The 13,371-nt window shown below is 37.8% G+C and overlaps 1 protein-coding gene across 7 annotated transcripts in view; it reads left to right on the forward strand.

Moving 5' to 3' along the window:
- Positions 1-12,951, forward strand: part of MDM2 (MDM2 proto-oncogene) — a 31,886-nt gene extending 18,935 nt beyond the window's left edge. For 6 of the 7 annotated variants that reach the window (XM_013997706.2, XM_013997707.2, XM_021090857.1 and 3 more), the window contains 4 exons: positions 91-251; positions 5,307-5,462; positions 7,799-7,876; positions 10,323-12,951. In XM_013997706.2, the coding sequence (XP_013853160.1) occupies positions 91-251; positions 5,307-5,462; positions 7,799-7,876; positions 10,323-10,898 (971 nt within the window). In that variant the 3' untranslated portion in view covers positions 10,899-12,951. 7 annotated transcript variants of the gene reach the window in all.

Below are 13,371 nucleotides of genomic sequence, written 5' to 3' on the forward strand. Positions count from 1 at the left end.
AATTTTTGTTCAAAGGTGCTTAAGATAGCTCAATTTCTAAATAAGTTATGGTATAGCAAATTAATTAAATTTTTTTCTTTTCATATTCAGAAGAAAATTCAGATGAATTACCTGGTGAACGACAAAGAAAGCGCCACAAATCTGATAATATTTCCCTTTCCTTTGATGAAAGTCTTGCTCTATGTGTAATAAGGGAGATATGTTGTGAAAGAAGCAGTAGCAGTGATTCAACAGGGACTCCATCAAATCCGGTAATCTTCTCATTTTAAATAAAACAAGACTCTGATTTCTTTTTTAATTTAATTTTTGTTTTATATTGGAGTATAGTTGCTTTACAATGTTGTGTTAGTTTCAGGTGTACAGCAAAGTGATTAATTTATGCATATACATACATTATTTTTCAGATTCTTTTCCCATAAAGGTTATTACAGAACATTGAGTGTAGTTCCCTGTGCTATACAGTAGGTCCTTGTTAGTTATCTGTTTTATATACAGTAGTGGGTTTATGTTAATTCCAAACTCCTAATATAGCCCTCCCCACTTCCACTTTTCCTCTTAGGTAACCATAAGTTTGTTTTTTTTAATCATAATAAGTCTGTGAGTCTGTTTCTGTTTTGTAAATAAATTCATTTTTGTCATCTTTTTAGATTCCATATGATTCCATATGATATTTGTCTTTGACTCACTTCACTTAGTATGATAATCTCTAGGTACATCCAAATTGCTGCATTATTTCATCCTTTTTTATGACTGAGTAATATTCCATTGTATATATGTACCATGTCTTCATCCATCCCTCAGAGAAACTTTTTTTTTGGCTGTGCCTGGGACACGCAGAGGTTCCCAGGCCAGGGATCAAACCTGAGCCACAGTAGTGACAATGATGAATCCTTAACTGCTAGGCCACCAGAGGACTTAAAGACTCTCTTATTTTTATCTTTTTTTTTTTTTTTTTAAAGAGCTGCACCCATGGCATATGGAGGTTCCCAGTTCCCAGGCTAGGGGTTGAATTGGAGCTGTAGCCGCTGGCCTGCACCACAGCCACAGCAACACCATATCCTTAACCCACTGAGCCAGGCCAGGGATTGAACCTGCCTCCTCATGGATGCTAGTCAGTTTTCGTTTCTACTGAGCCATTGATGGGAATTCCAAGACTCTCTTATTTTTAAAGTCTAGTTCTAGCAGTCCTAATAAACATTCAAATAGAATGCACATGTATGATATGTGATTGTTGTTACACACTTGGTAAATTTTCTTTCACGTAAAACTAGATTTTCCCCACTCTAATCCCAGGTTTGGGGAGCGGAGTTGCACTGTCTTCACAGGAGTGAAGTTGATAAAATTGGTACCAATATTAATCGTTATTAATGTCACCCTACATATTGGAAAAATCTTTGTGGGCCACTATACCAATAGTAAATTCAAATAAATTGGAGTATAGAGTAGTTTGAAAACTTAGATGTTTTACTGTTTAAAAAGTAAGGGAAGAAAAATGAAAATTTAGTTCAGTTAAATATCTTAAGATTCTAAGGCAATTTTGTCTTGAATAGTTAGAGTGAAAATATCTTATTATAGATGTCAGCAAATAAATTGAGCATGGCCTGATGTTCACATTTGCCACTCCTAAGTCTGGACATCAGGGAAAGTCTATCTACTGAGGCTGTGAAATATGGGTATATTATTGCATGGATGATGGGAGAGTATCAGTACTTTCTGATTATTGATAAAAAATTCCAAATATTAGCCAACATTAAAACTCTTAAGAGCTATTAATGAAGGAAGTTTTGTAAAGAAGTTTGTGCTAATCAAGAGTGCTTGGAGTTCCCACTGTGGCTCAGTGAGTTGAGAATCTTGACCTAGTATCCTTGCAATTTTGATTACTGGCCTCTCTCAGTGGGTTAAGGATCCAGTGTTGCCACAAGCTGAGGCAGAGGCTGCAGATGAAGCTTAGATCTGGGCATGGCTGTGGCTGTGTAGACCTGCAGCTATAGCTCTGATTTTACCCCTAGTCTGGGGAACTTCATATGCCATGGATGTGGCCCTTTAAAAAAAAAAGAGAGAGAGAGAAAAAGAATTGACAAATAGAATATTTCCTTGTCATTAAGCATTTGTCTTTAAAATGTTATTAAAATTGGAATCTTTACTTGTGATACAGCAGTGTCTCATGGCTATTATTCTGGATATAAGTGATCATTTTATAGTTCTCTAAAAGATGAAAAGAACTGAACCAAAGCAGTGATTTTATGGATACAGATGTGCCTGCGAGAGTTATATAGTAGAGCTGTTACTCGTGGCGTGTGAGCTCTTCATTCAGTAGATATTTGTGTCTTTTCTTTTCTTTTCTTTTTTTGTCTTTTTGCCTTTTCTAGTGCCGCTCCCACGGCGTATGGAGGTTCCCAGGCTAGGGGTCTAATTGGAGCTGTAGCTGTCAGCCTACGTGAGAGCCACAGCGACGCGGGATCCAAGCCGCATCTGCAACCTACACTACAGCTCTTGGCAACGCCAGATCCTTAACCCACTGAGCAAGGCCAGGGATCGAACCCACAACCTCTTGGTTCCGAGTCGGATTCGTTAACCACTGCGCCACGATGGGAACTCCATATTTGTGTCTTTTCTATGCCAGGTTACCTTTGGCACAGAAGATACAGTGGTAGTCAAGGTAGATATGATCCCTGCCCTCATTGGGAGACAGGTCATCAGCAAGCAAACAAATAATTAGAACAGTCAATACATGTTATGAAAAAAATACAGGTTCTTGAGAGCAGCTATGTGTGATCTAAAAACTGGATCCAATTGAAGAAAATTTGATGTGTCCCAAACTTCATGTTTGGATAATTTTATTCTTAACAAATGATTTAAATACAATGACTTTGCCCCATTAAACTTACAGTCTTGGTTAAAGTTGTTTCAGAATTCTAGCTAAATGATATTAAAAGTCCTTGTTCTTTCTGCCTGGGACAATAGGTCTTTGATAGAGAGGATGTCTACTTTTTTTTCTTTTTTCTTTTTGGTTAGTTCTAGCCTACACTCTCTTCTAAAAATTCTCTCTATTAAAAACCTATTTAAAAATTTTTAAAAAATTTTTTTTTGTCTTTTTAGGGCTGCATCCTTGGCATATGGAAGTTCCCAGGTTAGGGGTTGAATCGGAGTTGCAGCTGCCAGCCTATGCCACAGCCACAGCAATGCCAGCTCCGAGCTGTGTCTTCGACCTACATACAGCTCATGGCAATGCTGGATCCTTAGCCCACTGAGCAAGGCCAGGGATTGAACTGCCTCATGGATCCAACTCATGGATACTAGTCGGGCTTGTTACCGCTGAGCCATGACAGGAACTTCAGAAAAACCTATTTTTTTGGGGGGAAAATTCCTAGTTGTAAAAGCCTTTGGTTGGTAGGGCCAATATTATTCCCCCTTTATTTTAGCTTACCTCACATAAGAATGTTATTATTTGGTATTGTCATTCATCAGTTTATGAAGGAAGTTAAAGGCAAGTGCACCTGCCTCCCATCTTTTCTTTCCTTTGGGTTTAATACAGTGGGGAACTGAGCCTATGTTCTAGGCTCAATACTAGGCAGTTAGCATGACACTTTATCACCTCAGCAACCTCAAACGCCATTACGGATAAGAAAAGTAGGACTTGGGGAATTTCAGATAACTTGTTTGATCACATAACTAAAAATTGTCACAATTGAAATTCAGAAAAATGGGGATTTTAGTATCTTTCTAGATCAGGCCCAGCTGATGCTTTTTTAAAAATATGTATCATTTAAAAGTTTCTGGGTTTTTCTTTTTTGAACATTAGCTAAAACTTTTGAAAGCTAAAGAGTTTCTTTTAGCTTTCTTGTTTTGGGCACCTCTCATGGCATGCAGAATTTCCTGGGTCATGGATCCAGCCTGAGCTACAGCAGTAACAATGCCACATCCTTAACTACTGTTGGGCCATCAGGGAACTCTGAAAGCTACTTTTGTCTCTCTTTTTAATTAATTTTTTGTTTTTTAGGGCCGTATCTGTGGCATATGGAGGTTTTCAGGCTAGGAGTTAAATCAGAGCCATAGCTGGCCTACACCATAGCCACAGCAGTGAAGGATCTGAGCCGCATCTGTGACCTACACCACGGCTCATGGCAATGCCAGATCCCCGTCCCACTGAGGGAGGCCAGGGATCAAACCCACGGCCTCATGGATACTAGTGGAATTCGTTTCCACTGTGCCACAATGGGAACTCCTGTTTTTATAAATGGTGAAAAGTATTAGAGATCATTTAATCCAACTCTTTCATAGATGATACAACCGTCACCTTTACAAGCTAAATATGTTTAAGGTTAGAAGCTACTAAGTGTCAAATCTAGAATAAGAATGTATATATCCTGACTAATAGACCTGGGGACTTTTTCTAGTTCTAGCCTTCTACTCTGTGTATGTTTATACCCTTAGCCACTAATTGCAAATACGGGCCTGAAGATCTTAGATTCTTATACTGTTAATCAAAGTTTGAAAATAAAGGATCTCATGAGCAGATACAGATACTTAAAATAAATTTTAGAAGTTTTGTCCAAAAGCTCTTCCAAAGAAATCATTCTCAGAGTTCATTAAACATAAATCGTATTTATTGTATATGTTGTAGTTACTAGCATTCTCCCAGTCTGAAGGTACAGAGATGGTTAAGACCATGTCTTAATCCTTAAAGTATGTATAATTCATATAAGAAACATGAATGCAAAATTGTTCTGCATGATTGGTGTGGGGAAATATATAATACTCAATAATATCATGTTAGTAGTAAAGATAATTAAAGGTGGAAGTGCTCTTTTAGTTATAGTATTGACAAAGGCTTTGGCAGAAAAGGATGAGCATGATTTGAAAACTGTCAAGTGTTTCCAGTTATAGAGGGAAAGTGGAAGTTGAAGTTTGGTTTAGGAAACAACCCACATCTGGCTAATCGTTTGTATTTCGTGGGAGTAAGGGACTGTCTAGATGGAGCTAATATGAAAATGGTAATATAGTCATACAATATGAAAACGGTGATATACAGTATGAAAATGGTGATATACAATATGAAAATGGTGATATAATCATGCAACATGAAAATGGTAATATACCTTGAATGCCATGGCTTTTTCTTTCATGTAATGGGGTTTGGAACCCAGAAAATATTGATCTAGTCATCAACCTAGAAGCTTAACCTAGTGTCATCGTGTGTGCAAGATGGAACTGAGGGCAAATTAGGTTCACAGGGATGAGTTAGGAAGCTGTTACAGGCCGACAGGTGATGTACATTAAGTCACTTTTTTTCCCCCCAATTTTAGGATCTCGACGCTGGTGTGAGTGAACATTCTGGTGATTGGTTGGATCAGGATTCAGTTTCAGATCAATTCAGTGTGGAATTTGAAGTTGAGTCTCTTGATTCAGAAGATTATAGCCTTAGTGAAGAAGGACAAGAACTCTCAGATGAAGATGATGAGGTAGTTTTTTTTCTTTGATTATATTCTAATGTCGTTAAATACTTTCCATATCTGTTGACTGATGGGATGGAAATAATGTATTCAGAGCCACTTTTGCCTTTGAGACCAACTGCATTCTGTCTATGGGATGGATGTCTATCTCCCAGTGCTGCTCTCACTTTCCGAGAGGACCAGTGCCCTGGAGTCAGTTCTTGCCTTCTGAGACACCCACGCTTTGTGGAATGTGTGTCTCTCCAGATAAACCTGCTTTCACTTAAGAAAAAAGAAACGTATTCAGATTTCACATCACATCTGACTCTTCATTTATTCAAACTAAAACATTGTTTTGTGAACTTGAGGCTTTGTAATTCATTGTTTTCTCATTTATATTTTTAAAAATATAATGTCTTGAAGTTCCTGTTTGGCTCAGCAGGAACGAACCTGACTGGTATCTATGAGGATGCGGGTTTGATCCCTGGCCTCAATGGGTTAAGAGATCTGGCGTTGCTGTGAGCTGTAGTGTAGGTCACAGATGTGGCTTGAGTCTGACATTGCTGTGACTGCGGCATAGGCTGAAGCAACAGCTCCAATTCAACCCCTAGCCCAGGAACTTCCATATGTTGCACCTGCAGCCCTAAAAAAAAAAAATATATATATATATATATATATATAATGTCAAGCAGTCAGTAGGCCTTAATGGGCATTCTTATAAAAAGTGTACTCATTTTAAAAAATATTTAATTCAATAGCAACAACAACAACAACAAAAGACAAAAGACAAAAAAAAAAAAATTTAATTCAACTCCCCTTTTTCACTCTTAATTTACTTTTTATAAAAGTAAAGCATGCGTGCAGTTAGTCATATAGTAGCACCAGATCTGTTTTCCTGAAAGTGACCAGCTTCAACATTTCTGGCTGTTTCACTGTAATTTAAACCTTCATATTTCTAGAACAAAAATCCTTATACTGAATTTTTTACTTTATTCATTTTAAACATCTTATGTGTTGACTTTTTAACATAGTGGGTAAGGATTTTACTGTCCTCTGTTTCTTTCCCTTTATACTCACTCATTCTATTTGACTTTTGTCTCAGATTTCTCGTATATCCAGTTTTTTTTTTTTTTTTTTTGTGTGTGTTTTTTTTTTTTTTTTTTGTCTTTTTGCTATTTCTTTTTTTTTTTTTTTTTAACTTTATTTTCCCACTGTACAGCAAGGGGGTCAGGTTATCCTTAGATGTATACACTGCAATTACAGTTTTTTCCCCCACCCTTTCTTCTGTTGCAACATGAGTATCTAGACATAGTTCTCAATGCTATTCAGCAGGATCTCCTTGTAAATCTATTCTAGGCTATTTCTTTGGGCCGCTCCCACGGCATATGGAGGTTCCCAGGCTAGGGGTCAAATCGGAGCTGTAGCCACTGGCCTACACCAGAGCCACAGCAACGCAGGATCCGAGCTGCGTCTGCAGCCTACACCACAGCTCACGGCAACACTGGATCATTAACCCACTGAGCAAGGGCAGGGACCGAACCCGTAACTTCATGGTTCCTAGTCGGATTCGTTAACCACTGCACCACGATGGGAACTCCAGATTTCTCGTATATAACACAGTTGAATCTCCTTAGCATGTGTTCTGCATTTGTGGATTTAACCAAGCACAGATTGGAAATATTTTGAGTAAAAGAAATTTCTCAGAAAGTTCAAAAATGCAGAAGTTGAATTTGCTGTGGGCCATCAACTATTTATATAGTATTTACATTATATTTACAACTTTTTACATACCATTTATATTGTATTGGGTATTATAAGTATTCTAGAGACAATGTGAAGTATGGGGAGGGTGTGCATAGGTTGTATGCAAATACTGTGCCGTCTTTTTTTTCCTTTTTCAATTTTTTTTTTTTTTTTTTTTTTTGTCTTTTTGCTTTTTCTAGGGCCGTAGCTGCGGTATATGGAGGTTCCCAGGCTAGGGGTTGAATCAGGGTGTAGCTGCCGGCCTCCGACACAGCCACAGCAACGTGGGATCCGAGCCGCATCTGCGACCTACACCACAGGTCATGGCAACTCCAGATCCTTAACCCACTGGGTGAGGCCAGGGATCGAACCCAAAACCTCATGGTTCCTGGTTGGATTCATTAACCACTGCGGCATGATGGGAACTCCTCCCTGTGCCATCTTATGTAAAGGACTTGAGCCTCAGATCCCTGGGGTACCTGGAACCAGTCTCCCCACAGTTCTGGAGGGACAGCTGTAGTACATGTTGTTTGTTTAGGTCTTACCACTAAGAATCCTTATTGATTAAAGAGAAAGGTGATGAATTGAAGCTAATGGGTTTTTGTTTTTGTTTTTGTTTTTAGGTATATCGAGTTACTGTGTATCAGGCTGGGCAGAGTGATACAGATTCCTTCGAAGAAGATCCTGAAATTTCCTTAGCGGTAAGTATACATTTATTTTTTATTTATTTTTATTAAAATTTTTTTTTCATCTTTTGTCTTTTTAGGGACCCACCCATGGCATATGGAGGTTCCCAGGCTAGGGGTCGAATCAGAGCTGTAGCTGCTGGCCTACGCCACAGCCACAGCAAGTTGGGATCTAAGCCGAATCTGCGATACATTTCAGCTCACGTCAATTCTGGATTCTTAAACCACTGATCGAGGCCAGAGACCGAACCCATGTCCTCATTGATACTAGTCAAGTTCGTTAACCACTGAGCCACAATGGGAACTCTGCATTTACTTTTTTAAGGAATCAAACAATAACATTGAGGTCAAGAGCAGAAAATATATCTAGTCTACTTCCTGACATGAGGTAATTTTTTTTTTTTTTTTTTTTTTTTTTGTCTTTTAGGGTTCACACCTGGGGCATCTGGTGGTTCCCAGGCTACGGGTCAAATTGCAGCTATAGCTGCTGGCCTACACCACAGCCACAGCAACACTGGGTCTGAGCCATGTCTGCGACCCTCACCACAGCTCACAGCAACACCAAATCCTTAACCCACTGAGTGAGGCCAGGGATCAAAGCTGCGTCCTCATGAATACTAGTCAGATTCGTTTCTGCTGAGCCATGATGAGAACCCCTGAGATAATTTTTATAGAAGTTTAAGTGATCTAAAATATTTTTGTTCTTTTATTGGGTTGAGATTGGTTGCTATATTTTTAATTTTTTTTTGTGCTGGCATTTGAACAACATTATGGAGAATTTCAAAATACGTATCTCCATTGTACTTACCACCTAGCTCTAACAGTTACAACATTTTGCGAGTCTTATCAAATATAAATATATTTCATATTGATTTGTATTAGAGAATGTGGTAGGATTTCCTATTGAAGAAATTGGGACTTAAGCATTTACATTTCATGCTTCACAGGGTTCCTAAGGTATTGGTTATATTTTCTTTAAACTTTACTGCTTTAATTTTTGTTATTAATACTGCCATTTATTATATTTAAGTCTCATTTTTCTCTTTTCTGAGAGACAATTTCTTAACTATCCAAGTGCTAAAAAGGTGAAATTGTAAAATTTTTGGAAAATATTTTGCTATATTAGAAAATAATTGAAGCAACCAGTTGGCCAGTTTGATGTCAGGTTGAGTGAAATGTTTGTCTTGTTATTTATTGAACTCTGTGAAGCGCTTTCTTCCTGGATTATAAGACCTTTGTCTTTGGTTTTATCATTTGGTAGAGACCTACTTTTGCAACTTGAAAGAGAATGAATAGTTTCCACCTTTATTGCTAATACCTTATGTCATTTGTCAAGCAACTTAAAAAGGTTACATTATTTGTGGCAAAATAGGAAGGACTTCTTATGGCAAGTTTTACATGTAGTGTCCTCAGGCAAGAACCATGCTTCTGTTAAGACAGGGAGATAAGGATATGTTCAGCAAAGAGGCTAAGGATATGGAAGAGTTTGTTATCAAAATTGCATCATGGGTAGAAAGATTTGGGAAATAAGAAGTTGGAATAAGGATGAAGCAGTGAGCAGCTACAGAGATGAGAACACAGAAAAAGGTAGTCAAGCAAGGGGCATACGTTTTGAATAGTAAAAATGTGGCAGAGTTTAGCCATTGAAAAGAATGTTTTTAGCATTTCCTTTGTGGTTGAAGTTAGGGAACACCCTGTCGAGCCCTGGTTTTAAAACACTTCCAAGGGAGTTAGTCAGTGGCAGATTGGATAGTGGTTTTGTCTAGATTGATTTGGTGAACTCGGTACAGTATCAGGGTTGAGCCTTTAAGGGAGTGGGGTGTGTACAGGCCTTATTACAGGAGAAGATCCCATGGCACTTATTTCAATTAAGTGAACCAACTCGTATCTGTGTCCTCAAACAGATAATTCTATAGGTACATGGGTAAGGTCACAGTGAATACATTTTTCTGTTTGTTGTTTTAGAAATCTTGAGCATAATTGGGAAAAAATGTATTTACAGTCTCATGTTTAAGGAGAAACTGTTAAATGTTGAATATTTTATGTAAAACCTGAAATGCTGGGAGTTCCTGTTGTGGCTCAGCAGTAACAAACCTGACTAGTATCCGTGAGGATGCGGTTTTGATCCCTGCTTTGCTCAGTGGGTTAAGGATCCAGCATTACCATGAGCCGTGGTGTAGGTCACAGATGTAGCTCGGATCCAGCATGGCTGTGGCTGTGGTGTAGGCTGGCAGCTACAGCTCCGATTCGACCCCTAGCCTGGAAACTTCCACATGCCGTGGGTGCCGCCCTAAAAAGACAAAAACAAAACAAAACAAATAACCAACCCCAAAACCAAAAAAATCTGAAAATTGAGCCGTATGATACATTTTACCCTAGACATATCGAACAGGTTCCTAGCATTACTGTAACTAGTTATTGAAAGGTCACAGAAACTTAACTCTGTCTTATTTCATTGAAGGACTATTGGAAGTGTACTTCATGCAATGAAATGAATCCTCCCCTTCCACCTCATTGTAACAGATGTTGGGCCCTTCGTGAAAATTGGCTTCCTGAAGATAAAGGGAAAGATAAAGGGAAGATGCCTGAGGAAGCCAGACTAGAAAACTCAACACAAGTAGAAGAGGGCTTTGATGTCCCTGACTGTAAGAAACCTACAGTGAATGATTCCAGAGAATCATGTGCTGAGGAAAATGATGATAAGATCCCACAAGCCTTCCTATCCCAAGAAAGCGAGGACTATTCTCAGCCATCAACCTCTAATAGCATCATTTATAGTAGCCAAGAAGATGTCAAAGAGATTGAGAGGGAAGAAATACAAGACAAAGAAGAAAGTGCGGAATCTAGTTTTCCTCTTAATGCCATTGAACCTTGTGTGATTTGCCAAGGTCGACCTAAAAATGGTTGCATCGTCCATGGCAAAACAGGACATCTTATGGCATGCTTTACGTGTGCAAAGAAGCTAAAGAAAAGGAATAAGCCTTGCCCAGTATGTAGACAACCAATTCAAATGATTGTGCTAACTTATTTCCCCTAGTTGAACTATCTATAAAAATAATTATATATTTCTCACTAAGCCTAAAAATTTAGACAACATGAAATTTATTTTTATTTTTTTACCTGTATCAAAACAATAGTGAATATTTACTTCCTTTTAGGAAAATGCCCTTTCTGTTTATATTTTATATTAGGGTTTTAATGTACTTTTAATTGGGTATATAGCTTATCCATCCCCCCCCCCATATTTCAGATAATTTCCACTTTCTCTTAAATGAGAAATATCTGACCATCCAAAATATATATATATAATTAGGACACTGAGATATAACTTATTTAGTACCATTTATGTAAGAAGGAAAAGTTTGCGTGAAAGACTTTAGATGTTCGTAAACTTTCCAGTTCATAGTTCTCTAGTCTTTCAGAGCCCCCTAAAATAATACTCTTTCTCGATAGCAGAAATAGGTAGCTATGTTTGGTGCTTTGTAAATTAAAATGTACTTCTCCTTCTCTAGCGTCTTGGGTATGGTAAAGAATGGGGAGTAATGACGTCTGTTGAGAAGTCTGGCTTTAGTCATTATTTACCCACAAGATAAAACTTGTTAAGGCTCCCTGGTCCTAGGGGTCATTTTAATAAGTTTCCGGGCCCATCTCCATGAATAACTTCAGAATTTAGTGCAATCTATTATTTCCCTAAGTTGGAAAACAATTCTAAGATACTTTGTAGTGCCTTTTGGGGCTAAGTTACACAGTCCCTGGTAGTTACCTAGGCTTCATATTTTTGCTTAAGGCCAGTCTAGTGAATTCACAAAGACTAATTCAGAAGTTTAATAAACAGAAGGACTATTTTTATACTGCCTGGAAATGTTATAACTTCCCTAAATTGTCCCCAAATTTTGCTCTCTTTACTTGAAGAATGATTTAGAACAAAATTCTAAGATAACTCTCAGACTGCATAGATTAACATCTTGATCTAGATTAACTCTTCAACAAAATAGGGAAAATAAGTTCGATTTAAGGTCCCAGTGGTTTTTCCCAATGTAACATTTGACATACTTAGTTGAAGTCAGTAAAATCAGCCGATCTGTATGTTAGAATAGAAATGAGGGATAATCCTTGGCAAATTTGTATGCCAGTTACAGAACATTGTATTAAACTTTAACCCCCCCGCAAACATGACTTATCTTGTATAGATGTGTAAGTAATAGCTGAGGGATCAGTACCTTAGCCAAAGAGTCCTAAATACAATAAAGCCTTTACTAATTGGACATTTATAATAAACTAAGTAGAATTGATCATCTCTGAGGAGAGAGAAGTAAAAATGAGCCTATAAACATTGTACAGTCAGCCCTCTGTATCTGTGGGTTCCACATCCATGCATTCAACCAACCATGGTTTGGAAATATTCAGGGAAAAAAATGCCAGAAAGTTCCAAAAAGAAAACTTGAATTTGCTGTGCCTTGCAACTCTTTACATAGTATTTGCATTGCAATAGGTATTGGAAGTAATTGAGAGATTTAAAATATTTGGGAGTGGAGTTTCCATTGTGGTGCAGTGGAAATGAACCCAACTAGGAACCATGAGGTTGCAGGTTTGATCCCTGGCCTCGCTCAGGATGGGTTAAGGATCCAGCGTTGCTGTGAGCTGTGGTGTAAGTTGCAGACATGGCTTGGATCCTGCGTTGCTGTGGTTGTGGTGAAGGCCAGCCACTGTAGCTCCAATTTGACCCCTAGCCTGGGAACCTCCATATGCCACAGATGCGGCCCTAAAAAAAGGCAAAATAAATAAATAAAATATATGGGAGGAGGTGCATAAGTTATATGCAAATACTATATAAGAGACTTGAGCATCCACAGATTTTGGTATTCCAGGGGTAGAAGTGCATCTTGGAACCAATCCCCTATGGATACTGAGGGACAACTGTACATTCGGTGTATATTCGGGCCGTAAATATTACCTTCATTTACTAACATGCTCCTCATTGTCTAAATTTTTAGGTATAGAAGACATATTATTTATTGATTTATGAATAAAAGATCTTATTAAATGTTTAAATATGTTGTTTTTGAATCATATAAATGATTTTCCCATGAGTTTTTTCTTCCAGTTTTATTGAGATATAATTGATGTACAGCACTGTGTAAGTTTAAGATATACAGCCTCATGATTTAACTTATTTATATCATGATATGATTATTACAATAAGTTTAATGAACATTATCTCATATACAAAATTAAGGACAAATGATTTTTCTTGTGATGAGAAAGAACTCTAAATAGCAGTGTTAATTATATTTATCATGTTATACACACGTCTTTAGTGTTACACAAATGTCTTTAGTACTTACTATCTTATAACTGGGAACTTGTACCTTTTTACTGCCTTGATCCAATACCCCCCTCCCCGCACTCCACCCCTGATAACCACAAATCTGATCTCTTTTTTTCTGATTTTTTTTTTTTTTTTAAGTATAGTTGACCTACAATGCTATGTTAGTTCCTGTTATATGACA

The sequence above is a fragment of the Sus scrofa genome, chromosome 5 (assembly GCF_000003025.6).
Source record: "Sus scrofa isolate TJ Tabasco breed Duroc chromosome 5, Sscrofa11.1, whole genome shotgun sequence".
Classification (NCBI taxonomy): Eukaryota; Metazoa; Chordata; class Mammalia; order Artiodactyla; family Suidae; genus Sus; species Sus scrofa.